Source organism: Balaenoptera acutorostrata, chromosome 1 (assembly GCF_949987535.1).
Source record: "Balaenoptera acutorostrata chromosome 1, mBalAcu1.1, whole genome shotgun sequence".
NCBI lineage: Eukaryota > Metazoa > Chordata > Mammalia > Artiodactyla > Balaenopteridae > Balaenoptera > Balaenoptera acutorostrata.
In genome coordinates, this window is record NC_080064.1 from 44161527 (window position 1) to 44188826 (window position 27300).

Sequence of the window (27300 nt, forward strand, 5' to 3'; positions counted from 1 at the left end):
GCCCAGACCTTGGAGTCATCTTTGACGCTTTTGTCTCACACCCTACACCTAGTCCAACAGTAAATCCTGTTAGCTTTACTTTAAAATATTTCCAGAATCGTACTACTTCTCACTACCCCTGCTGCCATCACTTGGTCTGCATTATTGCAGTCGCCTCCTAATTGGTTTCATTGTTTCTAGTCTTGGCCTCCTCCTTCCCCCCAGCCTAATCAGTTTCCAGTACAGCAGCCAGAGCATTGTCACTGCTTTGCTCAAAACCCACCACTGGCTTCCAGTGTCATTCAGGGTAAAAGCCAAAGTCTTTTACGACATACAAGGCCTTACACAATCCCTCCGCCCACTTCTCAGAAGCAACACCTGGCTTCTTGCTTGAATACATCAGCTGTGCTTCTGCCCTCAGACCTTTGTACCTTCTGTTTTCTCAACTTATACCCTGTTCCTATATAGCCACAAGTTACTCCCTCCCTGCTTCAAGTTTTTTCTAAAATGTCACTTTCTCAATAAGGCCTTCCCTGGCCAGCCTACTACATTATAAGCCTCTCATACACATTTCTTCCCTCCCCTGAATTATATTTAAGAGCACCTATAACTCTCTAACATATATTTTTACTTATTTATTATATTGCCCCTGGGATGTAAGCTCCATGAGGGCAGAAATTTTTGCTGATTTATTTACTTCTGTGTCGCCAGCACCTAAAACACTGTCCAGCACCAAGCAGTTCTTTTTTTCTTTTTCCTTTTAAATTAATTATTTATTTTTGGCTGTGTTGGGTCTTCGTTGCTGCGTGCAGGCTTTCTCTAGTTGTGGAGAGCAGGGGCCACTCTTTGCTGCCGTGTGCAGGCTTCTCATTGCAGTGGCTTCTCTTGTTGCGGAGCATGGGCTCTAGGCGCGGGCTTCAGTAGTTGTGGCGCTCGGGCTCAACAGTTGTGGATTGCAGGCTCTAGAGCGCAGGCTTAGTAGCTCCACGGCATGTGGGATCTTCCCAGACCAGGGCTCGAACCCGTGTTCCCTGTATTGGCAGGCGATTCCCAACCACTGCGTCACCAGGGAAGTCCCCCAAGTAGGTTCTTTAAAAAACTGATTAATTAAATAAATATGTCATACTTCATTGTATTAAGCTTTCTCCCATTCATCCTTCAGGCAATAACTCTATGTGTGGGCTTCTGAAAATACAAAAATGAAGTCCACATGGTCCTTGCTGACAGGTGACTTAGTCTGGTTTTGAAGATAGTTATAAATAAGTCCACCAAAGTTCGGAAGACGCTCATAGAAAACTCTATAGGAGACAGTGAAGATAAAAAATAAATGAGGAACTCGGTAAAGGTGGTCGGGCAGTATTCAGGAACGACTTCCTAGAGGAATGGCTGCTGCTTGAGCTGAGTCTGGTAAGATGAGTAGACATTTGATGCACAGCTGTGACAGAGTGGGTATTCCAGTCTGAGGGACTGCAGAAGCAAAGGCAGGTAGAGGGCACTTACAACATGGCATACAAGATTTTTTAAAAAATGGTTTTAAAACTTTTGTTATTGAACAAAAGGAAGCAATTTCTAAATCAATGAGTGTGTTTGCCTACTTTACAAATAACCCTTTATCTTCCCATACTTCCTGGAAAATTTAATTTCAAAATCAATTTGTGTTTAATTCTCTATTATATTTGGTTATTAGGTTGATGGTATGAACTGATGAACAAGCGTCTGTATTATCTATCACAACAAATTCCATAGTTATTAGGACAAAAAAGTTGATAATCTGAAAATCTGATGCCATAAGGTATTGGTAGCTAACAACAAGTAGGTTGCCCTTTCCTACAACACGTGCCAGTGGCAGCATCTTAGAAAAAAGGACAAGAACTAGTCAGGGAAGACTCTTGAACCCAGGAGTTTAGTTTGTAGTGTGTAGACTGAATGTTTTCCAGCTTGTTCCACAGTGTCATGGTATCCTTTCTCAAAAGAGTGTTAATCAACTGAGGCTGCTCTATTTTTGACATTGTCTGATGAGTTAGAAGTTAAACGTAACAGTGGTTAAATAATTTTAATTCAATCAAATGAAGCGAATCCCAATTTAGGTTAAATTTGACCTTTTGTACATAGAGATTCAAAAACATAAACAGGTTTGAAAATTGTTAGGAAAAGTTTGGAATCTTTGCAACAATTAATTTGGAATCTTCATTGGAATGAGTATGTATCTCCACATGTTTATACTTGCTATATTTTGGAGAGGGCACGACCATAAAATGTGGCCTTTCTATTCAGGAATCTAGGAGTGATAATGTAGCACTGAAGGGAGTTTGTTGTGATAGGTAATATAGATACATGTTCATCAGTTCACACCAGCACTGTCATAATTAACATACTTGGTCAAATAATTCCTTTAATCAATAAACACTTATTAATCGCCTACATTCCAAGCAGTGTGTCAGACCTGGAAATATAGCACACAGAGGTGAGTGTATCGTATACCCTCCCTTTCGGAAGTTCATTTGTGAGGCAAATGCGCAGCCGTCTGGAGAGTATGATGTGATGAGTGTTGTCACAGTCGGGAGCGGAGCGGAGTGCTGTGGCAGAGCCAGGGGAGAGCAGGATCGGGTGGGGCTGTGCAGTCACTGAAGGGAGGAATACTGGAGGAGGAGAGCAGGCTTGAGTAAACAGTTTCTTTACATTAAATAACCAGCTCCTGGAATCAGGACTCCTTTGTCATATGTGTGTTCCCTGAATCATTTCAGTGCATAGGCCCTTCCCTGAGAGCTCTGTCCATGTACATTCTTGTGCAGTGGCTTCTTCTTTTGTGATGTTTTGCACACATGTGTTCAGCAAGGCACCCAGTGTAATTAGTAGCAAGACTTGATAAGAGAAGTGGTTCTTCTAACTTTGAGCTGCTTCCATCTCTTTCCTTTGTCTCTGTTTTAGTGTCATAAGTCCCATAGATGGGAAGTCCATGGAGTCTATAACAAGTGTGAAGATATTCCATGGGTCAGAGTATAAAGCAAATGGAAAAGTCATCAGATGGACAGAGGTAAGGAAATGAAACTTGGCATCCCTGACCTCCTTTGAAGACAACTTTTTGCTCGGCCCAGAGACACATTCTGGGCTGATTCTGGAAGATAAGAAAAATAAATAAAATCTCTCTGTTTACCTTCTATACTCCAATTCTCTCTGGTCTATCTTAGCTCACTGGGAAGAAATGCACAAAGTGCAGCCTGCAGCAGTCAGACATCTCCTCCCGATGAACTAGCTTTTAGAGATTTGTTCACATTGGAACTCAAGAAGGGTGTATCTCTGAAGGGTACATACCATCTTTGCTGGATTCTTCAGAAAGCTGGGCTGGTTATGCTGCACTCAGTTATGACTGTCTTGGATAATACCGTCTTTAAAAAATAAACTTATCTCACCAATAAGAAAACTAAAGCTCAGAAACTAACTTGTCCAAGATTACATGGCGACTAAGTAATGGCTGAGTCCTGATTCAAACCCAGATCTAGCCAACTCCTAAGCTCTTTTCCACTATATTGTTCCTTAATGTGAAAGCTGTGTTAGAGGCTAACTTGGGAATGAGAGGAGCAGGGCAGGAACCCTGTATATGTGTACATGTCAGACAAATCAGAAAGTTTATTTTCTGAGAGTTAACAGGTAGGTCCTATGTCTCAACTTCTTTTGAACCTCATTTATACTTGTCTATAAAATAAAGTATTAAATTATAAGATCTCTAGGATTTCTGGCAGCTTTAAAAATCTTAATTTTTTTTTTAAATCTAAGAAGTTCTGTGACTTCTACCTTTTCAATTTTAAACACAGGGTAACTGAGGCCAAGGGAGGTTAAATGCCTTACCCAAGTTTACTAGCTGGTTCCTGACAACACATAGACTAGAGATTCTTCAGTTCTTGAGCTGTTGTTCCAAGTGATTTATCTTTCATACCATGCTTGGTGTTTTCATATGCGGCTGAGTGGTTTTATCTGCTTGCTTTGTAATGATCATCCCTTTGATATATTGAGTAGCGCAGGGTCTGGAACATGTAAATGTCTTTATTGCTTACAAAGTAGTTTGACCTGTGTTTCCTCCTTTTTGCTCCCCAGTAACCCACTGAGGTAGGGAGATGAGAAATGAGAAATTACATAATGAGTAAACAGTCTCAGAGAGGTCGGGTGACTTGTGACTTGCCTAATGCTGGTTGCTGGCAGAGCCAGGGCCAGAAGTCTCCTGAGTCCCACTCCAGAACTCTTTCCATCATTTCATGCTGCCATTCTCACTAGTGCATCGGGCATAGGGCTTCAGAACTGCCCCTTCGCAGTATTTATTCTAAGTATTCTTAGTATATTAGCAGTATTCTTAGTATAAGCCGCTGCTTGAGCAGTAAGCTAGGGGGTGGTATATAGAAGCATTATGTATTTACGTATCTGTATCTTTTACGTTTTGCTTTTATATCATTTAATTTTTACAATAACCGGAGAGAATAGGTGCTTCCCATTTTACAGAGGCAAACTGGGCATTAAGAAGCCAAAGGACTTGCTCATGACCCTCCTCTATGTGACTAGGACTCAGGTCTCAGTTCCAAATCTGCTATGCTTCTGCCTGCGCCCAGTGCAGTGCTCAGTTCAAGGACACTGACACAGCTCTGGCCTCAGCAGTGGCAGAGCCATGTGGTGGGAAAAACTGTCTGTGATAAGAGGCAGATTCTGGCCTGGGCCCTGAGCGAGTCACCTCCCTTCTATGAGTAATCAGTAATATGAAGGTGTTGGGCGACATGATCTATAAGGTCCGTTCTCTTAGAAAGTTGTCCACATGTTAGGGATTCCTTTTAGAAGTATACAGTGCAAAATGTAAGCCTTTCCCGGTTCTGAGTAGAACATACCATTATGACCATGGCCATGGCTTTCAGGTAGATAGGCAGATAGCAGCTACCATTTTGTGGGTGCAGAGACTGTGAGAGGCAGAGGCTGTTTCTTAGATGTAAGATGTCAGTGCCCTACTTTTCTTGGCCCAAGGACCTCGTGGTGTCTGAGGTCTTCCTGCACATCTTAGGGAATCAGGTTGCTCATACACGTTAGCTGGTGTACTCATTTCTTCCTACATCTCCTAGGCACAAGTTTAAAAGTCTCTTTTGTTTGGGGAACAGGTGTTCTTCCTAGAAAATGATGACCAGCACAGTTGCCTGAGTGATCCTGCAGATCACAGCCGACTGACAGAGCATGTTGCCAAGGCTTTTTGTCTTGCTCTGTGTCCCCACCTGAAGCTTCTGAAGGAAGATGGAATGACTAAACTGGGACTACGTGTGACACTTGACTCAGATCAGGTAAAGTCTCAGCCTTTGAAGCGGGCCTTGGGCAGTGTCTGTTTTCTGACATGTGAGTTTTCCTGCTGCAACCCAGAGAGTATAAGTCTCTGGACCTTGGGCCTGACCAGATACAATACTTAGCCTTCCCTCTGTTGGTAATACAGCTGGATGTGCTGCTTGGTCAGACTCTCTGAACCATTTGAACTCTGGCTTCCTCACCTGAATTCTTGCAAGGACTTTTCTTTTTAGTGTGGGCTAAGGAGAAGTGTGTGTGAGGACCGGCCACCTCCGGTGTGAATGACATCAGGGCCAGCCTTTGAGACTCCCCAGCACCGCCCTTTGGGGATCATTCTGCCTCCTTTAGGGAGCAGGTCCCAAGCTGTCCCATATCCTGTCGTTTTCTTATAACTGCAGCAGACTTCTGCCAACTGGCCTCTGCAGCTCCCACTCGTTACTGTCAACATTTCCCAGCTAGTTAGTGGATAGGACTTGACCTGTTGCCCCACTGGTTTTCCCATCAGTTCAGGTCTCCCGTGGCCGGGCTTCCCTCCCCGTCTGACGTAACCGTTTTGTATGCGTTTGTACTCACAATCCAGTCTTAGTGTGTCCTGCCCCCACTTCCTTTCCCCAGTGTCTCTCTCCTGTGGCCTAGCTCTCTAATCTCCCTACATTTCTTTTGGATTTTAGATCCATGTGACATGCCCGTGTTCCTGCTTTGATGCAGTTATGTCATTATCAGGGAAAATGTGAAAGGTTATATATTTGGCTCCATTTCCTGACTCGTCATCAGTCAACAGATAGTTATTTTCTACTAAAGGTCTTGCCCAATGCTGTACTAAGCATGTCAAGGTAATACAAATGAGGTATTACGGTCCTTTCTCAAATGGTACTGAAAATCTGGCTGGAGAATTACCACACATAAAACAATTTAAGAACAAGCATTTTTCTGCTAAATAGGTGGGGCTCTCGAGGGCAGGGGCCCCGTTTACATTCATCCTCGAATTCCTGTGTTTATAGGTGTTCAGAAGATGGTGTGTGGAAGAATGGATGGAAGAACAAGTGTTCAGTTCCTGTTGTGTTAGGGAGTTTACCCAGTATATTTCTTGTTTTAATTTTCACAACCGAAGGTTTATGTATTACTGCTGACATTCCATACCTCTCTGTGCCCCATCCCCCCTTCCTGGGAAGCTAAGACCCTAACAGATGAAGTGTCTGGCCCAGGGTCTCACAGCTATCATGTGGTAGAGGCAGGATGAATGATAGGATGGTAAGTGACAATTCAGGGAAGAGAAGGAGAAGTTTGTGTCTACTGCCAGTTCTAGCCCCTGGCCAAGAAGGACATCTCCTTTCCTGCTCAGCCTCCTTGGCCCTCAGCCCTCTGGAGAGATCTTCTCTGTCCAGTAACCTCTCATCCCCTTCTTTCTGTGGTGTAGGTTGGCTATCAAGCAGGGAGCAATGGCCAGCCCCTTCCCTCGCAGTACATGAACGATCTGGACAGCGCTTTGGTGCCGGTGATCCATGGAGGGGCCTGCCAGCTCAGTGAGGGCCCCATCGTCATGGAACTCATCTTTTATATTCTGGAAAACATCGCATAGACAGAGAGGACTTCATTTTTTTCTGTTCAGACCTGTTGCAACAGCAGTCATACCCAAATCATTTGCACTTTAGAACTGGAAAATTAAGATTTTGTTAACACTATTAATGGGGGAGGGGGTGGGGTGGGGGTTTGGGGGACGGGGTGGGAAAGGGTGGTTGGGGGGACAGATGTTCCATAATTCTAAGTCTTCTATGCATTGTCCACCGAGAAGATCTGGGCAGCTTCTGTTACTGCACCACAGTTACGCTATCCTCGCAGCTAATCCCCTTCTGTTACTGTTTAGACAAGAGTTCTGCTCCTCTGTTTTAAGACTTACTTTTGGTCTTGTGCTCAGAAATGCTCAAGTGGGTACAGCCATCACCAAGGGTGGGGTGGGAGGGCAGAGGGGAAATAAAAAATGAAGCATCAGTCTTGAACTCTTTGTACAGGATGGATATAAAAAGGACAGTTTCACGCTGATCTTGTCCCAGTTACATCACAGCGACTTCAAGTAGGAGTCACACTTAGATTTTTTGTTTTTACTAGATTATTTATTGAAGTGAATCAAAGACCCAAAGGATTATCTCTCTTCTATCCAAGGAAGGGCGACTCAGTGTAAATGAGGTCACCTGGAAAGTACAGCGAAGTACAGGATCTCTCAAGATCTGCCAGAGTGGATGAGACACTGAATTGGGCCTTTCTGTGAAAGCTGACAGAATATACCCAAGACATTTTTAGTTATAATATACACTAGAGGTATTTTATTTTATTTTATGCCATGCCCTGCCGCTTGCAGGATCTTAGTTCCCTGACCAGGGAATCGAACCTGGGCCCTGGCACTGAAAGTGCAGAGTCCCAACCACTGGACAACCAGGGAATTCCCTACACTATAGGTATTTTTAAAAATATTTTATTGAGAAATAATTTAAACTTCCAGGAAAGTGGCAAGTTAAAAAAACCACCACCACCACCACCACCTATGTATGCTTTACCCAGATTCAGCTATTGTTCACAGATTAACTCATTTGCTTTATCAGTGTTCCTTTCTTTCCTTTTCTCTCTCCATAAAAAATTGAGGCACTTGAGAGTAAGTTGCATACATCATAGCCCTTTATCCCTAAATACTTTAATGTTTGTTTCCTAAAAATTAGCACATTTTCTTATATAACCATAGGACAGTTCTCAACTTCGGTGTGATACTTTAACCTACCATCTGTCCAATAATGTCCTTCACAGCATCTTTCCCCTCCAGTGAAGCTTCCAGCATGATAAGACAGACATGGTAAGTTGCTGTCGTGACTCACCTTTATCTTTTATGTCATTGATATTTTTGGTGAATAAGGTTCCTCCAACTCATTTCTTAATAGAAAATGCCTCATTTTGCATTCAGTTGGTATTTCCTCATAATTAGGTGAATTACACATTGTTGGCCACAATCCTACCTAAGTGATGTTGTGTCCTTCTTAGGACATCACATCAGGGGTCACTTAATGTCCTTCTGCCCCTCACTGATGGTAAATTTTCATCACCTGGTCAAAGTGTGGTCCAGTTTGTCCACTGTATATTTTCCCCCTTGGAACAAATAACCAATACGTGTAGAGATACTTTCAGATCATGCAGATATCTTGCTCACTGAAATTTCCCCTTCGAGTTAGCATTCTCTGATGTTTCCTGTCTGAATTGATCTTTTACTATGATGGCTACAAATGATTTCTCAATTTCAGCACTTCCTCTACCTTTATCAGTTGCACTTGATTATCTATAAGCAAACGCCCTTCTTTCTTATTTATTCATGTAATTAGTTTTCATTATGGACTTGGGATTACTTTTTGAATGGTTCTAATTCATTATTTTGGTGCTCAAATGGTCTCAGCTTTGGCCAGAGAACCCCTTCAGGTGAGCTCCCACATCCTTGTGACACGCTCCTAACATTTTTCTGAACACTTCCTTTTCTGGCCTAACAAGATGCCCCAGGGCCATCTTGGGCTAACCCTGTCCCAGCCTTGGAATCAGCCTGTTTGTTTTTTTTTTTTAGAGGAAGTGGTATTAGAAGCCAAGATTTGGTTTACCAAATTATTTACCAAATAATATTATTTGGTTTACCAAGCAACATATATGATGCACTCTGATCATTTTCTCCTACATTAAGAATTTATTTTGGTCACAGACCAAATAGATTTCACAACCCACAGTTTGAAAAACACTGCTCTAGGGCAACTCACTTCCTTGTCACTGGCATCTTCTAAACACCCAGGCCAAGCGAGAGGTTGGTCCCTCTGCAGTGAAAGCACAACTCCAAGGAGCCCCTGGAAGCTAGTGTGGGCCTGAGACAGTGAGAGGCTGCTCCTCAGCGGCTGGAGCTGGGCTCAGCACTTGGCAATTACAGGCCGTGGAACGGCGTTTAGGGCAACAGCTGTTTTCTGAGGCTCAAGTGTGTCTAGCTAGGTTTAGTGCTCTTCCGTCGTGGGGGAAATCTACATTCTACATCTGCCTCTCCGTAGCCTTCGCTGATGGTGGCTGCAGAGAGCTGGGATTGTGACCTTTTCCGTAGACTTGGAGCTTCTAAGGCAAGAAAAGAATGGATGCCCACCGAACACCAGCTTGTAAGGACCGAGCCCTGGGACTGTCACCCCCCAAACCTGACAGGCACAGGATGCACTTGTTAATAACAGGGGTATTAATAACAGGGTTAATGATAATAATAGTAGGTATTTGGGTGTAACATCTAGCTTGCTCTAAATATAAATTGGAGCTTCTGTAGGAGCTGGTTCCCTTGGTCCTGTCTTCCCAGAGAAGTTACCTTTCTTCCTGCTCACCTAAGTAGATCCTGCAGTTATACATACCTTCTGGGATCAGTGAAAACTTTTAAATTCCCCTATTCTGGCCCTGCATAGTCAGGTCCATTCTCAATTGCATAAAATGTCCTTTATGTTTAGTAAAATCATATTGTGGAATTGGCCCTAAAATAGCCAAAGCTAGTTTACTGTTTTCCCTTGTTTCACTTTTGTTTTTATACACTGTATGTTGTGTAGAACTGAAACATCACATTTCCAAATAAGGCAGATTCTTCTATAATGTAAACTTAGATTGAGATATAGAGATCCTTATAAAGAGGAACAGAATTGCCATTCTGGTAACATTAAATTTTTAAAAACTAAATTCTTACCAAATGCTCGGCAATGTAGTTTCTCCATTTCTTTTTATCAACTCTTATCTGAGCACTTACCGGACTCTAGGGCTACAGAAATATGCAACTTTGCCCTGTATACGTTCCCATCTAGTGTCTTCCCTCATGCACAGTGTTTCCTGAATGCTGGTGAGCCCAGAATTTCCAACCGAATTTACTTCTGTCATAATTAGTCATCTGGGGAATAATTTATGCATTTAATGCATTTCAGACAACAAGCAAGCAATCTGCTGAACACTGTTTCTAGAGCAAGTTTGTGATGGTGGTTTCTGTTTTAATAATAATGCTAAAATAATTTTAATAATGACAGTAATGGGATTTGGAGGATTGTAATGTAGCCAGAAGGGATAAGGAGCAGAATAGGAATGATAATACCCATTTTAGAGTTTGGGAAGCTGAGGCCCAGAGGAGGGAAGAATCTATCTGTGATGGAACTGGACCAGGTGCAAGCTACCTGCCTCTACCTTCTACCAGTCTCAGCCCCACAGTTTCATCTTAAAAGCAGTTGCCTTCACTTAAGGGGCAAGATCTTTTAAAAGCTGCCCACACATACTTGGAAAACAAGCACTCAAAAATTGGGAAGCAACAATGCAGGTTTCAGAATAGTGCTATAAGAAAGGAAAATAATAAAACAAACTAGTCTGCCCTTTAATTGTGAGCAAGACTTCCTGATTCTGAGATAAATTTCTTCCATATTTTATTCAGTTCACTAATTCAGAAGAAAGTGTGCCTTGCACTAAATTGAAAAGAAATTTTAAAATTTAAAAATGATTTGGGTTGTGGCTGGTTCCCAACTGCCCATAAGTCACTAATCTGCGATGCTGAGTTGCTGCATTTGGATAAATCTTAGGTCAAGATGAAGCTGGGCAGGCTCCTCCCATGCCAGTGACCCCTGCGTGCCGTGGCTAAAACAAAGGCCTTTTAAGAACCTTAGTCTCCAAGTCCAGTGGGCGGCTTTGTCTTGCCTCTCTCAGCCTGGAAGTTCTGTTTTCCAAAAAGCAAAGGGCAGTTAAGCAGAATGAAACTGAACAGGTTATGATGGGAAATCTCTGAGCCACAGAAAACTTCCTATCAAATTTCTAGCAGAGGCCTGAGTTTAGAAATTCCTAGGGCTGGCAGAACCTTCAAGCCCTCTTAGCACTGCTGAGTTGGGTGCAAACCCCGAGGTGAAGACTAGGTTGAGTCAGGAACCCTCTTTGCCACCCCTCTTTGCTCTAGGCCACCTTATGAGGGCTAACAACCCTCCTTTTCATTCTAGATGGCTGCTTGTATGACACATAGATATGACTGCATTTGAGGGTTAAGGCTCTCATCTATGGAATTTTTGGTAGTTCACTCTGATAGGTAAGTAAGACTGGCCAGCAAGCTCTCAGAAAAGTGATTTGTTGTCCCTGCTCTGTTACCCACTATAAGCTCTGCTCTTAAGGGCAGGGAAGCATGGTCCAGCTCCATCCCAGAAAAAGACACACACACAAAAGCTCAATCCCCGAGCTGTGCATTTGCAATACTATAGTGATCAGTAAGTGGAATGTATCTGCTTTACGTAAAGCCTTAAAAAATTATCTTCAGGAATGCTTTGTTGAACTTAATGCTTCAAAAAAAGGGGAAGAAAGATGCGGTATTAAAGTTTATTTCTAAGAGATGTAGAATATTGCAGTTTTGAACATTAAATCTATTGCAAGTATAAATCCCTCCATTATCTCCATCCATTCAGAAAAACAAAGCCAAAGGAGAATTTCTTGGGAAGAAACTAAGGGATTTCCCTAGGTGATTAGCTGAAGAGGCAAGGCTTCCCCTGCCCTGTCTCAAAAGAGGAAGCCATAGCAGCAGTTTGTCAATTAACAAATGTTACTGCCACTCTGGCTTTTAAAAAGTGACAGGGAGCAGCAGGGCTTTTGTTTAGGACTTTGATGGTTACTTTGTGAGGAGAGTGTAAATCCCCTACAATGAATTAATTAGACCTAGTTTCTTAAATAAAATCAGCTACATAATATATATACACATATATATATATATTTTTTTTCTTTCCTAGTTAACATAACATTCTTTCAGTCTTAGGTACATGGACCAAACCCAAGACAACCCTACCCTTACTTCCCACCACACAGTCCTGAACAAACTTCCACTGAGAGCTTTGAGAAGCAGGGAGGCTAGTGCAGCAGCTGTCTGTCAGGAACCAAGGCACAGGCACAGGCAGGGCAGGGGTAAACTGAGTTGTGTGGGATAGGCTGCCACTGGCCAGCTGGAGTCACGGAACCCTGCCCCCACCCTAAGCAGGGGGTGTGGCGGGGTGTCCAGATCACACTCGAGTTTTCCCATCCCTTACAGTTCTATCTTTTAAAGGCACATCTAGAAATGGTGCAACTGGGGGCTCGGGTAAGCTGCAAGCAGTTGCTACCCAGAGGTTAAGGGGTTACAAGACTCCATGGCAGAGCAGTGAGGCTGTCCTTGCCCTCCCCCAGATGGAGGGCTAGGGGGAACCTTGGAATCCAGCCTGTTTGGGTGGAGGCCTGGGGAGGGGCCAGCAACAGGAAAGACTAGGGCCGTGGTCAGTGATGCAAGTACTTAACAGGTCTTTGGTGCTTGTGTAGCAGCACCTCCTTTATGTACAATGACCTCTGTAGCCAGCAGAGCTGGGGGTGGGAAAAGCTGGAGAGGAATTGCTGGCCTGACTCCACTCCCTACATTGACCCTCTGTTGCACACGGGCACAAAGCACAGGAAGTCTAAACTGCAGTGAAAGTACAAGTAGATTTTAGAAAGCGTTTCCCGAAGGCAGACCTGGGAAAGTTAACTTCCTTCCCCGGTTCTACTGAAGATCATGAGACACTGACCCTGAGCGCTACCCAACAGTTTTGCCTCTTGGTCTTCCTCACAGATGAGAAATTCCTAGGCTTTCTCCTTAGATATGAGTTGAGTACTGGAAGGGTCCCTGGGGGGCCCAGGCAGTGAGCAGGGGACAGAGGTTCCAAGGGCCCAGAGAGCTGCCCACCTCACAGGCCCCTGGGCTCCAGGACCAGCCAGTTCTCGGTGACCATCTGCACGTCCTGGCCACTCAGAGGCTCCCGCAGCCTCACCTTCACCTCCAGCTTGCCCCCAGTGGGCTTCCTTCCGTCCAGGACCTGTGAGGACCACGGAGAGGGAGATGGTAACTGAGGGGAAAGGGGTGGGAAGCAGGCAGCTCCCCTATGCTCACAGGTGAGGAGAGAGAGGGGCTAAAAGCATCCTGCATCTCAACACAAGAGTCTCCATTTCAGGACCACCCCACCCTCCTGCTGTTTGGTGGTGGTGGTTTTAGGTAAGTCTTATAAAAAAAAGTCGTATGTAAATCCAAATAAGCACCAATGCTCTGAAGTGGAAGTGAGGAACCTAGAGCTCTGCTTACTCAGTTTTCCCCACAGTCCCCTTGGCAACTCCTGGAAGAAATGCTCTGGCTTCAAGGTGCAGCCTGAAAAACTACGAGCCCAAACCTTCAGTTCACAGATGACCCAGAGAGAAGTGAATGATACCGTCACACAGCCACTGTGCAGCAAGGTCAGGACTTGGCTTGTCTTTCCAGCTGCCATGCTGCTTCCCTCCTATGCAGGAGAGGGGGCGGCTGGAGTTCAAAGCAGTGCTACAGGCTTGTGAAGTCTAACCAGCCTCACTGGGGCTGATACAAAGCAGGCCCCACTTAAGAACTCCCCCAAACAGGCAGAGGCAATGTAGTGGGAAAAGCCCCAGCCTACGAAGGCATCAGCCAGGGTCGGGCCTAGCTGTGCCAGAGACGCTCTGTACGAGCTTGCGGAACACCCTTCTCCTCCGGGAACCTTAGCTGCCTCGTCATCAGGGGCAAGCTCTGGGAGTCCCTGTGAAATTCAGTGAGTTCAGGGAAGCTTAAGGAGCTGTCTGGGGCTGATTCCTAAACACGGACTAGCTGTGTTCTGGTGGGTCCCTCCTCTGCAAATACATTATCAACTTTATGTCCAGAGCTTGTTCTACTTCATCATGTTGCCAGACAATTGCCTCAACCATAACCTGCCCCCAGACACCCAGGAATTTGTGTGTGCCAAGTTGACAGCTGTGATCAGGCCCCTCAAAAGCCCCCTAATCCACCATCCCTGGGAACCTGAGTAGTGCAGAGCGTCTTGGAAGGATTGTAGCTACTGGGTGACGCTATGAAATTTTCTCAGGCCCTCTGAATCTCTTCATTTGTGAAATGGGCATAGCACATACTCTATAGCACACTTATGGATATTTTTAAATTAATGGGCACAAAAAACCTACAACAGGGACTGATGTTCAGTGAACGTTGGCTCCTTTCTTGCCAAGCCCTCTGGTTTGCCCACCCTACCTCCACAATCTCTCTGATCTCACACTCATTCTCCAGACGCTCCAGTTTCAGGTGGGCTGTGCCAACCAGCTTGTCACTTCTGAAGAACGATCTGGAAAGCCAAGAGTCAGCAGAGGATTGGACTGGGCAGGGAAGGCAGAAATGAGCTGGCTAAGCCCAGCACAAGAAAACTGAATAGTAGCAGGGGCAGCAGCAGCAACAGAAGCCAATCCTTCCTCCCAGCCCACCTTGGCAGTGTGACTGACCAGAGCCCTCACCCTTTGTGGAAGATTTCAAACTTGATTCCTTTGCTTTGAATCACCCTCCTGAAGCCCCGGTGGTTTCGGTTGATGTTTAGTTTGAAGAGCTGATCAAATTCTGCAAGAGTGAGGAGAAGATAGAGGAACTTGGCTCCCAGGGATTTCCTGACGAAGTGGAACCTGGCCCAGGGCTGGCCTCCTCTCTCAATCTTTCTGCCTGCAATTTGGAGTCACTGCCACCAGAGGGAGGTAGAGAGAGCATCGAGGTCCTGGCCTTGAAGTCCACTTGGACAGTTCTTGTTAGACACAGATCAAACCAAAATGGGAAAGGCTTGGAATTTGGAGTCAGGATTCCTGGATTCAGGTCCTGTTTCCACCATCTCCTTGCTGTGAGGCCCTAAGCAAGTCCCTCTACCTCTCTGAGCTTCAGTTTCCCCAGTTACCTTAGAGAAGTAGTAATACCTGCCTTTATCTCCTAAGTTGAGAAGACCAAGTAAGATAATAGATCTGAAAGCACTCTGGAAACACAAGTGCTGCACAAATATATCAGAGGGTGAGAGGGAGGAGAAAGCAGCCCTCACGTGGGTCCTCACCTGGAGAGTTTGTGTTTTTCACCACAGCTGTTTTGTTTTTTTGAGCCTGGTCCTAAAGCAGTGAGAAGAGAGGAGTCAGGACAGCTTGAAAAAACAGAGATATAGGGCCAGGAACTCTGGGCTACATCAATGCTGAGGGAAGGGACCCATAAAGGGAATGGGCCCAAGGGTCTTCAAACCCCTCCCTATAGCCAGACTCCAGGGATGGGGAGAAATAGAGCACAGGGCCCTGGAAGGGAAGATAGATGGGGTTCACAGGATCCTATTGCTACCTGAATCTCACCGAATTAGGATAGTGGAACTCAAACCGCACAAAAGCATCCAAGTCATCAGGGGTCACCCCTATGAAGGAGAAGCAGGAGTCAGGGTCAGAGGGAGTAGCCAGGAGTCCAGCACTTGATGCAGAGGGAGAGCCGGTGCCTCCCTAAGCAGCCAGGAGTGGAGAGTCTAGACAAGTGCCTCTTAGGGTAGGGGTGGCCCTAGGGCTACCTGGAGGGGCTGGGAGGTTCATTCCCCGGACAACAATCAGATGCATTTCTGTGCTGTTGAGTTCTGCGAAGATCCTAGAGCCAGGAAGCAAGGAGAAAGAGCCCAAAGTGAAGGAGGACAGTAGGAAAAGGTCCCCTCTTCCAGTGGCTGCCTACCCAGCAGGGTGGTGGCCAAGAGGAGAGTGGGCCCAGGGAAGCAAAGCTTGTCTGAGTAGAAGCAGCAGAGCTGGCGTGCAGACCTCGGTCTGTGACCCCTAGTCCAGGGCTCCTTCCCCAGCCACCACACAGCTCTGAGCCCCTCCTCACAGACAGGCACCATGTCCTACTGCTCCCCAGCCCCAGGGCCTACGTCAGGGTCAGTCAAGCCTGGGAAGCCTCACTCAAGGGGCCTAAGTCTCCACCCCTGGCTCCCAGCTTCTTGCCCAGTCCCTGCCTGGAGCCACGGTCTCCCTTAGGCTTTGGCACCTCACAGTTTGGAATGTCTTCAACTCAAAGTGGTGGCTGGGAGGGTCAAGGCCCTGGGCCTGGGCCAGCTGCAGGATCTCAAGCTGCTTCTTGCGGTCTTGAGCAAGCTTCTCAAACCTGACAGGGACAGGTGTGCACATGAGCACGGCAGGGCTCATTTTCTGCTCCCCACCCCACAAGCTCCAGCCCCAGCCCCGCACTTACCGGGTAGTCTCGGCCACATTGCCCTGGTGCATAAACTGCTTGGAGAACAGCACACACTTCTGAAAATGGGGGCTCAGAGTGAATCCAGAGTCCAGAGCGGGACCCGCCTAGGTTGGCCTTCGAGGCCTGACTTCTGAAAGGTCCGACCTTCTGTAGCCTCACCCCTCTCCTCCAACACGTACCTCAAGTTCACTGCTCCCAAGTCCCATTGCACTTCTTTGAGTTTTTGCTGTTTCCTCTCCTGAGGATAGCCATTCCCCTAAATTCCCTTAGCAAACACCCATTCTTCTTTAAAACCTAATAGAAAGGGACTTCCCTGGTGGCGCAGTGGTTAAGAATCCGCCTGCCAATGCAGGGGACACGAGTTCGAGCCCTGGTCCGGGCAGATCCCACATGCCACGGAGCAACTAAGCCCATGCGCCACAACTACTGAGCCTGCGCCTTAGAGCCCACGAGCCACAACTACTGAAGCCTGTGCTCCTAGAGCCCATGTTCCACAACGAGAAGCCACGGCAATGAGAAGCCCACGCACGGCAATGAAGAGTAGCCCCTGCTCGCCACAACTAGAGAAAGCCCACGCGCAGCAAAAAAGACCCAAGGCAGCCAAAAATAAACTAATTAATAAATTTAAAAAAAAAACCTAATAGAAACATCACTTTAGAAAGCAGACTTGCAGGCAGCCGTTCAGATACACATACACCCAATTATACATCTATGTATATCTTACATATATATATATACACACACACACACACATATGTCTCCCCAAACACTTCTTCCTCCCATCTTCAAAGTAATTCCCCCTCCACTCTGTTTGAACTTCATAACCACCCTGCAAGAGGGGCACTAATCATCCATTTTATAGATGAGGAAAATGTGGTTCAGAGAAGGGAAGTGCCTTACCCAAGATCACACAGCCAAGTAAGTAGAAGAGCTAGAATTTGAATCCTATCTTGCCTTTCACCAAGGGGAGGCTGTGGGCACTGAAAGGGGAGGACAGACAAGCAGTCTACTGACCTCATGTTGCTCCAGAAGCATTTTTTGTAGCTGGGCATACACCTCCTCAGCCTTCTGAGAGAGTCGCAGGTCCTCATGGTGGATCAGGATGAAGTCACCCTCCTCATCCGTTAAGGGTGAAGGCACCTGCCCAGGTCACAAGGCCCCTCAGGGGCCTCAAGAGTCAGATTATTCCTCTACTGAGCCTAACAGACACAGGAATCCAAACTAAATGTTTCTCCAGCTTCTATTAACCTCCAGTGATGGGAACTCATTGCCTGCCATCCTATCGCAGACTGCTACAATGCTCTGCTTTCCACTGGCCTTGCCCGGCCTGCTCAGCTCTCACCACAGGCAGCCCCCCCGGCCTCCCCTGGCCTCTCTTGGGGTCATGGGACAGAGAGACGCATAAGCAAAAGGCTTTCTCAGCTGTCACCACATCCTATTCAGGTCCCACCTCCTCCAAGCAGCAGCCTTGTTCACAGTCTGCGCGTCAAGCCGGCCACCCACCTCTCTGCCTGAGAAGTCCTGCTGCTCATGAACCAGGCGACACTCACCTTGGAGAGGTCCACAGGTCGGCCAGCTCGCACCTGGGTGATCTGAGCCTCAAGGGATTTGGCCACCTGCAGATGGGCTTTGGCCTGCTCCAGGTCCTGGCCACGCTTGGCCTGCAGGGCTGCCCGCTGGTACTGCAGTTTCCGTGCCTGCAGCAGGGCCACCTGCTCTCGCACTGGAGGGAGGGGACACTGGTTAGAGCCATGCCTGCCTCTCACTAGAGCTTTCACTCCTCCATCCCTCTTCTCCCCGACTCACCAGCTGGACTCAGTGACTCCTTAGAACTCGAGGCTTTGGGCTCAGGCAGGGGCCGGCATGAAGGGACCAGAGGCTGGGCTGGCTTCTTGGCCACTGGGGCCTGGGCTGGGGGCTCATCCTGCAGGTGCCCAGGAGGCTGTCACAGGAGGCTGTTCCCCACCCTGGCCATGGCAGTTTCCAGACTCGGGGTCTCTTCCTAACACTGTACTACTTACTGTGTGACCTGAAATGAATGGCTTTCCCTCGTGGGCCCTAGAGAGTCTCAGGGCTAGAAGAAGCCTCAAAAGCTCTCTGAGCTAACCTCCCAACATGAGACAGCAGGGTAACGGGGATCAAACCTGGGCTCTGGAGTCAGAAACACCTTGGTCTGAATCCAGCTCTGCTAATTGCTAGCTGGGTGCCCTTGCCCAAGTTTTTTCTCTGTAAAGTAGAAGAAAGAATGTCTACCTCGCTGGGCTTGTTAGTATGGACACCAGTGTTTGGGTTCACCCCTCACCTGCTGTTTCCCCCCACCAACCCCTGGAGCCTCGGGCACTCGGCCAAACCTTGTCCTCGTCCTCATCGTCCTCTGCGGGGGCTGCATCCTCTGAGGAGGCCAGTTTCTGGGCAGCTGCTAAAGTAGCTGCCACCACATCCTCTTCAGTACCCATAGTGGGCTCCCAGCCAGGTATAGGGGGGAATCCTGTAGAAGAGAGACAACTGGGAGAGGGTTCGGGTGGCCTTGGGGAGGCACCAGATTGCTGCTGGTCCTGTGTGGGTCCTCCTGGGCATGGCTGGGATGGGTGGCTCCCCCAGAGCGGAGGCAGATCTGTGAGAAATCATTTCCCCTTCCCCCCATCCTGCTCAGGGACCTCATAAGACCCCAGGCCAAGCCCCACTCACCTGGAGGAACAGGCAACTCAGCAAAGTCAACTTTCCGTCCTGCTCGGTGGGCTCGAATGGCATCCTGATATTGCTGCAAGGGAAGGAAGGGAGGGACTGATGGTGGGCAGCAGTCTGCAGGCTCCACTCAGGGAGAGACAGGAAGAGGACAAAGACAGCAGCCCCAGGAGGAGAAAGAGCTCCAGAGAGAGACAGATAGATGAAGACTCAAAGACCAGGGAGCAGACAGACAGCAGCCAGCCCAGGAGGGAGGCTGCGGGCCCACCTTGGCAATACGCTCGTGCATCCTGGCCTTGCGCTCATCCCCACTGCCCCGAGCCTGGGTGCCTGCCTCACGGTACTTGTTCAGCCTCTGCTGCAGGGCGTCTAGCACTGTCTGTGGCTCAGTAGGGGCCACTTGAAAGGAGAAAGGAGATGGCCTCAGCTCTGCCTGCCTCCCCCCAGGCCCCCGCTCCATAGTCTCATCATCCAGTCCTACCTGGGGTGGCCGGGATGTCAGAGGCCATCACTGGCTGCACTCGCTCCACTGCTGGGTGCGCATCTGAGGGTGCTGTGGAGGCCTTGGAAGCCTGTGGGCGGGGCTTCAGGTCTGGGGGACCCAGAGCAGAGGTGTAGGTGTGGGTGGGGTGCCTGGCCAGCCCCAGCCCTGAAACTCCTCCCCAGCCCCAGCCCCAGCCTGAGCAGGCTCCCCCCGCCCACTCCCACACTGACCCTCAGGTGCTGGGGGCATGGCACTCAGGTCCACAGGCTGCCCCTTCTCCAGGGCCTCCAGGACGGCCCCAAATCTCTGCAGTAGGAAGAAAAGCAGGTGTGGGCATAAGCTAGGGAACCCCAAGGATCTGGGCTGAAAAACTGCCCCTCAGGCCAGTCTCACTGAAGCCCAGTCGAGCTGTGTGACCTTGAGCAGGTCACCGCCCCGTCTGTGAAATGAGGGATTGGACACAGGACCTCTGAACCAGATGCCATACCTTCCCAATCCTCATGAGCTCTCGGGCACGATCTAGGTCTCCAGCCCGCTTGGCGTTCAGGGCAGCCACTTTGTACTCTCTCTGTCGGGCCAACAGCAAGGCCCGTGGGTCTGGGTCTGAATCAGGGGGGCCAGAAATACTAGGGCTGCCCAAGAGGCTTGTCTCAGGCTGGGAGGGGTTGTCTATGGAGAAACAAAAAGTCCACAGAGAAGACATGAAGGTCAAAGAAGAAGGTCACCAGTGCCTCCAGGTCTGGTTGGCCTGAGGACCTCTTAGGGAAGGTGTGACTGACAGCAAGGGAACAATGGCAGGATGGGGAGGCAGGCCTTGGGCTCTGACCTTGGGAACCAGGATGGGATTTGACTCTCTCCAGATACCTGGCTCCACGGAGCGGGGAGCTGGGGGTTCTGCTTCAGGGCTCCTGTTGGTTGTTTCCTGAGGGGCCAGGGGCCTCTTGCCCAAGGCCACTGGAGGTGGGATCTCATCCTCACTGATCTTCCTGCCTTTCCTCACAGCAGCCAGCTGGGACTCCAGAGTCTGAGGGAGAGAAGAACCAGAAACCTAGCCAGCCATCACGGCCTGGACCCTGCTCAAAGACAGGCCAAGGATCCTTCACGTCCGCGAGGCTGGCGGGGAGGCTTCCCCTCTGCTGGCCCAAGCCCCTCCTGTGCCTCACCCTCTGCCCTCACTGCCCTCAGCCCCACTACCAGCCCTGCTCCCCGGCCGAGCCCAACCCACCTTCAGGCCGCGCTCACAGCGCCTGGCTTTGGCTGCTTCACCTGTCTCCTTGGCACTGGCCACGGCCTCCCGGTAGTTGTGGATCCGATCCTCCAGCAGAGCCTGCAGCCCCTGAGGCCGTGCAGCCTGTAGATACTTGAGTTCAGGGCCTGGCCACTCCAGGGCCAGCTAGGCCCTTGCTGCTCCCTCCCTGCAAGGAAGCTGCCCCGGAAAACGACGCTCTTGGATTCAAGGAGAAGGAAGAACTTAAAAGCCTCAAGGTGGGAGGCAAAGACTCACTGGAGAGGCCAGAGGCCATGTCAGAGGCAAACAGAGAGGCCCAGACAATCTGTGGAGGCCAGGAAATGGCTGCAGGGGGCGGTCTGGGAGAACAGAGAGGCCTTTGAGGCCGGCAACCACCAAGGAGTTTCTTGGGCTCAGCCTCTGCTTGGGGCAGCTGCTGAAGGAGGGCCCTGGAAAGGGTTACCACAGTCTTCCTAGGCAAGCCGTGCTCCGTGTGTGTTATACATGGACATGCAGGCACAAAGGACATGGACAAAGGCACACTGGACCCCTCCAGAACCCACCTGAGCCGCTGGGACTGAAGCTGTTAGGAGAGCTGTCTGCACTGGAGGTTCACTGTTTTCCTGTTCCTTCTCCTCAGGGCCACCTGGGCTGGCTGTCTCGTCGCCATCCAAGGGCCCAGCCTCCTCATCTGCACCCAGGACCTCCTGCAGCTCAGTCTGGGGAAACACAAGTCCCAGGAGCTGGGGAGCCTCATGACCATACCCACGACAGGACCTGAGAATCAAGGACACTCTCCCCCAGCAGTATTTCCCAGTATCGCTCACTGTGCCTGGAAGTCCCCTTTACCAAAACGCTTCTTTAATCTGACCAGGGATAGGCCTGAAATCAGTGAAGCCTCCAAACCTGAGAATCCCCAAGTACAGAGCTCAGACCACACATCAAAGGGGACACATCTCACAGCATACAGTCAGGAAAAGGGCCCACGAAGGGCAAGGCACTCAGTCAACATCAGAGCACACAGAGGGAAAAACCCCAGGCCTCCTCCACAGGTTTGACCACAGAGCCCTCCACCACCAGCCCGGCAGACGCACCAGCAAGTCTGCATCCTCCTCCAGCCCTTCCTCCTCCTCCTCCTCCTCCACATCCCGCATACAGTCCGCCGCCAACTTCTCGATGTGGGCCATAGGCAGGGGGGCTGGGGGAAGAGGGTCACAACAACTCAGAAAAGATTCCCAAGGAGTAAAGGAGGGTCTTCAATCCACTGAGCTGGCAGACACACCCAGGTAGAAATCCTCCTTCCCTCCCACAGCCAAAGTCCCACCTCTGCTCTTCCTTTATGACCCAGCGCAGAAGACCCTCAGCAGGGAAACCTTTCCAGGCCCTCCAACAGGCAACAAGCTGCTCCCTTCTTGGCACTTTTGCTGTGGTAGTTATTCACAGACATATCCATCCATTCCCCCTAACCACACCTTTCACATATATATAAAGATTTTTAACATTCATTTGAACTTCACAGTAATTCTGCAAGATAGGTAATACTGGGAATTCCTGGTGGTCCAGAGGTTAGGACTCTGTGCTTTCACTGCCGAGGGCCTGGGTTCGATCCCTGGTTGGGGAAATAAGATCCCACAAGCTGTGCAGTGTAGCCAAAAAAAAAAAGAAGACAGGTAATACTATCCACATTTTAGGTATGAGTAAACTGAGAACTTTATTAATTTTCCTAACATTGCAATCCTGGTAAATGGCAGAGCCAAGATTCAAACCCAGGCTCATCAAACCCAAAGCAGGTTTGGACTGAGAGAGAAGTGATGGCCATCATTCTCCCAGACCAGTGAGCCCCTTCTTAGGTCCTCTCCTTGTCCTCAGCTCAGGAGCACATGGGATGGGAGATGGTTCTAAGGGTTCCTGGTTTAGACCCTCTGACCCTCCCAGGCTTCAGGTCTCTGTCCTCTTCCAAGCTGGGGAGGGAGATACCACTTATTCATTCATTTGACACAATTTCTGTGCACTCATTATGTGCCCAATTCAGTCTGTGCTGAGCCCCTAGTCTATACCAGGCCCTGGCTAGGGCTAAGGATAGGGACCTGAGTCAGCCTGCGACTCAGACTGCTGACTGTCCACAAGGGAGAGGGCGCAGTCCAGAAAGGAGTGAGCTCCCCATCACACAGGCAAGTGAGCAGGGTAAGATGGCCTCTTGGTGGGAATGCTGCAGAAGGGACATGGATATCAGAAGGACCAGATGATCTGGCCGGCTCCCCACAGCTGTGAGGAGAGGACCCTCCCCACCCCCTGCAGAGCCCACCTGGTCCCAGCATCAAGTGCTCCAAACTCACCCTGCCCCTTGGGTGCTGGCTTCTTGCCTGTGGTCCCTGCTTCCCCAGTGAGGGCCAGCAGCTCAGCCTCCAGGTCCCCATCATCTTCAGTCTCCTCCATCCCCAGCAGCATGTCCTCAGGGCTGAACTCCATAAACAGCCCAAGCTGAGAGGAGACACACGAGGCAGAAGGTGGAGCCCAGCCCCAGAGCCAGCCTCCAGGAGCTCAGCGGCTCCTTCGCTGTCTGTGGGGCCTAATGTGCAGAAAGGGAAACTGAGGCCTGCAACATTACCCCCTGGGACACTTATCTCCCTGGTGACTCTACAAAGAACCCAGTAAGACAACACTACCATTATGATTACTAACAACAATAACAGCACTAGCTGCCAGGCAGGGTATGTAGTAGCACTCTATGTGATTATCTCAGTTACTTCTCATAATCCTGAGATACGTCCTATTTTCTTTTAAATTGTGGTAAAACACATGTAGCATGAAAACTACCATCTTAACAGTTTTTAAGTGTAGAGTTCAGTGGCGTTAAGTACATCCACATTGTTATGCAGCTATCACCACCATCCATCCAAAGAACACTTCTTATCTTGCAAAACTGAAACTCTGTACCCATTAAACAACTCCCCATTTCCCCCCCCCCCCCACCCTCTGGTAACCACTATTCTACTCTTTGTCTCTGAATTTGACTACTCTAAGTAAAGGTAGGTCCTATTTTTATCTCCATTTTCAGATGAAACTGAGACAGCCTTGTAAGTGGCAGAGCTAGAATTTAAAATAAGGTCTTGTGTCTTGAGTCTATGCCCTTTATCCTACCACCTCCCTTAGCTGCCTCTTTTAAGACAATAAAAATGGGCTAAGAAGTCTCAGAACTTGCACCCAGAAGAAATAAAGGGAGAAAATTAGAGACCCCATCAGTCCCCGACTTGGGCCACAGCCCAAGTTGTGGGCAAGCAAAGCTGTGGCCCTAAATGAGGAATCCATGAGAGCACTGAGACTCCCATCAGAACACCCTAAACTCTGGCAGTTCTTGAACCCTCCAGATCATTCATACGGAGGTGGCCATGGCAGGAGGAAGCCTGGGTTGAAACACACGAGAGTTCAGGCCTCATCTCCCACATGTGTGTGGCAGGGGCGGGTCAGAGAGTCTCTAAGGGTTCTGCCAATTCCAGGAGGCATGGCTCAAAGTCTCTAGATGAACAGGGAAACCACACAGGTGACCCAGTTTGCCCGAGTTGTCAGAGACCCTCACGCTCAGACTGACCCAGAGGTGAAGGTGAAGGTGAAGGAGGCTGTATATCCGTACCTGCTTGGCAGCTGCCACACCCTGGCCACTGGCCGGAGGGCCCTTCCGAGGTCTTGGCCCTGGCATCTTGGCAGCCTGGACACTTGTCTAGTGGGGAGTGGAAGAGGCTCAGACTGGAGCAGCCTACAAGCCCCGCCCCCAATGGATGTGGTTAGTAAACTCCCAACTCAGAGAAAGAAGGCAATGCTTAACACCCAAGGCTGAAACACCAGCCCTGGAAGTATAGCACTGAAGCAAGCACCATGGAAGATGAAAGGGACGTGGCCACCTGTTAATAGGTTTAAGGGGGGAGTGTGGACACAATAAAAAGTTACCGAACTGACTGACAAATTTGGATTAAACCCAAGTGGTTGAGTGGTGAGTGGCTTAAGAAGGCAGGTTCAGGGAAGCAACTCTAGGTACAGGGTGGGTATAAGGCTGGGTAGGATTCAGAAAGGCTCTAAAACTGTGCTGTTAAACACAGTAGCCATATGTGGCTATTTATGTTTAAATTTAATCAAGTTAAAAATCCTGTTCCTCAGCTAGTGGCTACCGTCAGCCAGCACAAATAATGAAGATTTTCATCACTGCAGAAAGTTCTATTGGACAGTTCCACTCTAGAGAAATCTGACACAGCATTCTGATTCACTCAGAGACCTCACAACCATTCATAGGACCTACTGTGTATCAGAGTGTCCTGGGCTTTGGGAGCACAAGAATGAATCTGACACGGTGTCAGTCCTCAAAGAACATTTACATGGCGGAGAGGCCCTCATCACTGGACAAAACCCAAACAGGGCTGCGCCAGGGGCCATGGGTGCCCAGGGGCGGCCCCTTACCCAGCAGAGAGAAAAGGCTTCTTGGAGACCGTGGTGCCTGTACAGAGTTATGAAGATTTTGGGGGGAAGGAAGGGGAATAGGATTCCAAACATAGGGAACAACCTGATAATGGTTCTGAGGTGACAACAGCTTGACCTGCACAGGAAAACTAAACTGGGATTAGTGGTGGGGCATAAAGTGTGAGACAAGAAATGGTACAAGCGGAGCTGAAAATGTGAGCAAGGGGCAAAAGAGAAAAACCTTTAAGCCTAAAGGAGTTTGGGCATGATTCTGAAGGCAATGGACGTGATGCGATCAGGTCGGCGATTCAGAAACATCCCTCTGGCTGCAGAAAGGAAGGAAGTAGGAGGGCGAACCCAGGCTGGAAGCCGTCCCGGCACCGAGCATCTTGCAACGGTCTCGGCAAAAGGGTAGAAGCTGAGACAGCGTGGGGGCGGCGTTGGGGATGGAGAGAAGTGGACCGACTCGAGATAGGGGGTAAAATCAACAGGGCTCGGAGGTTAACTGCATGTGCGCTCACGGGAGGGGGCGCTCAGGATGACTCCAGGCGTCAGATTTCAGTGACTTGGGTGAACGGCTGGCGGTCAACTGAGCGGGTGACACGGAGTGAGCGGGTCAGTGAGACACGCCAAGTCTGCGGCTCCGGGGGCACCGGGCTGGGGGCAGCGGGGCTGGGGGCAGCGGTGCTGGGCCAGGCCCGGGCTCAGGCGAGAGGAGGGCAGGGAGTGCGCAGGGGAGGGGAAGCCGGGGACCCCACTCCCGAGCTGCAGGACGCACCGCCCTGCCCTGCCCTGCCCAGCCGCCTCCATCTCCCCCGCCGTCCCCTCCTCTTCCCTCGCCAGAGGGCGGGATCGCGGCATACCTCGCGGCGGATCCGAAACCGACCCGGGCCTTCTCCCGCCGGGGACCGCCCAGGCCTCCCGCGGCCCCTGGGCCGCCGAAGAAGCCGCGACAGGAAGCGCCCCGGCGGGAGGCGCCTCGGGCTCTAACACGTGACTCCACGACCGGTGCGGCGCCTATTACGCATGCGCAAGGCGAAGTGGGCGTGGCGCTCCAACAGGTGACTCCAAGGGTGGGGTTCTCAGCGCGCAGGCGCCTTGGGGCAGGTAACGCGAAGCTTTCGCCGAGGGTCGTTGTGCAGTTCAGGGTTGTCCGGCTGCTTGTGCAAGTGCAGCAGGTTTGCCCCCTGTCCTTGCCCATTTATTAATACAAGTTACCCGCCAAGCTTCTCCCTCACTCCCATTCTGAGGCTGTTTGGGCGCAAGCTCGCTTATCTAGCTTCAAGTCCTCGTCCCGCCCCTCGGCGTGGAGGTGAGGATGGTGCAGCCTCCGCCCTAGAGGAGCGGTTTCTCTGCTCACCGTCTTCCTCAGTGTCCTGTGTAACTGAGTCTCTAAGAAAGAGAAATGGGGCTCACCATATTCTTCTTAATCATTCAGCACTTAGATGTACCTTTTCCAGTCAGAAGACGGGTTGAATACCTAAGATATGACAGGCAGTGTTCATTGCACCTCTTTATAAAGTCACTAAAGACAGTTCTTACTGTCTTTTAACACCAAGTTCTTACCCCCCTACCCTGCAGGGCAATGCAATGCAATTGGAGGGTAGGGGGGAGGAATCTTCCATCTAAAACCTTGCAAATCACTTCCTCCTGCCTATTTCCTAAACTTTTATCTTCCAGTTTCCTTGGACAAAGAGCTTTTCCACCTCCTTATTGCTTTTTGGTGATTTCCTGAAGAAGAGACCGTCTTTACTATTTTAAAATGGAAGGTTCAGGGAACTCCCTGGTGGTCCAGAGGTTAGGACTCTGTGCTCTCACTGCTGAGGGCCCGACTGCAATTCTTGGTCTGGGAACTAAGAGGCTGCAAGCCATAAGGTACAGCAGCCAAAAAAAAAAAAAAGAATGTTGAAAAGAAATAAAATGGAAGTTTCACTCCCATATTTCTTCTCATTAAACTTTAAAATGTTTTATAATGAAACAGCTAAGACATACAAAAATATACAATATTTCACATTTGCTAGAATGCAAACTCCATAAAGGCAGGAGCTTTTGTTTGTTCTTTAACTTCAGTGTCTAGAGCAGTGCATGGTACACACT

The 27300-nt window shown here is 49.1% G+C and overlaps 2 protein-coding genes and 1 long non-coding RNA gene across 8 annotated transcripts in view; 2 read left to right on the forward strand and 1 right to left on the reverse strand.

Moving 5' to 3' along the window:
* ZFYVE9 (zinc finger FYVE-type containing 9) overlaps positions 1–6972 on the forward strand; it is a 191978-nt gene extending 185006 nt beyond the window's left edge. For all 3 annotated transcript variants that reach the window (XM_057542363.1, XM_057542371.1, XM_057542375.1), the window contains 3 exons: positions 2908–3013; positions 5112–5288; positions 6704–6972. In XM_057542363.1, coding sequence (XP_057398346.1) covers positions 2908–3013; positions 5112–5288; positions 6704–6865 — 445 coding nt within the window. In that variant the 3' untranslated portion in view covers positions 6866–6972. The remainder of the gene's footprint in view (positions 1–2907; positions 3014–5111; positions 5289–6703) is intronic.
* On the reverse strand, positions 6710–26201 carry CC2D1B (coiled-coil and C2 domain containing 1B). 4 transcript variants are annotated; one of them, XM_007164461.2, is made up of 25 exons: positions 26067–26201; positions 24386–24472; positions 23091–23235; positions 21849–21952; positions 21318–21473; positions 20752–20877; positions 20391–20550; positions 20014–20195; positions 19757–19832; positions 19524–19634; positions 19311–19441; positions 19046–19118; positions 18709–18845; positions 18164–18281; positions 17908–18080; positions 17372–17497; positions 16355–16413; positions 16151–16267; positions 15687–15760; positions 15481–15539; positions 15198–15249; positions 14623–14722; positions 14366–14456; positions 13025–13154; positions 6710–6847 (listed from the first exon to the last, which is right to left on the reverse strand). In XM_007164461.2, exons 2-24 carry the CDS (start codon positions 24449–24451, stop codon positions 13026–13028), a joined length of 2565 nt encoding a protein of 854 aa, XP_007164523.2. In that variant the 5' UTR covers positions 24452–24472; positions 26067–26201; the 3' UTR covers positions 6710–6847; position 13025. The 4 variants fall into 4 exon arrangements, with proteins under 4 accessions (XP_007164523.2, XP_057398374.1, XP_007164522.2 ...); XM_057542391.1 differs by lacking the exon at positions 6710–6847 and adding an exon at positions 9480–11017; XM_007164460.3 differs by lacking the exon at positions 6710–6847 and having other exon boundaries at positions 11648–13154.
* Positions 25429–27048, forward strand: LOC114236467 (uncharacterized). The gene is made up of 3 exons (XR_003622415.2): positions 25429–25818; positions 26047–26264; positions 26884–27048. It is a non-coding gene; the product is annotated as an uncharacterized LOC114236467 (long non-coding RNA).
* Positions 27049–27300: the final 252 nt, after the last annotated feature.

Bases quoted from the DNA above. Each gene is read 5' to 3' on its own strand.
- CC2D1B (XM_007164461.2), bottom strand. From the start codon at position 24,451: ATGCCAGGGCCAAGACCTCGGAAGGGCCCTCCGGCCAGTGGCCAGGGT. The intron at 21,953-23,090 runs GTGAGTTTGGAG...CTCTTCCCCCAG, and splicing joins GCCAGCACCCAAGGGGCAGG to CCCCCCTGCCTATGGCCCAC. The intron at 13,155-14,365 runs GTAGGGTGGGCA...TGGTCCTCACAG, and splicing joins AGATCAGAGAGATTGTGGAG to GTCCTGGACGGAAGGAAGCC.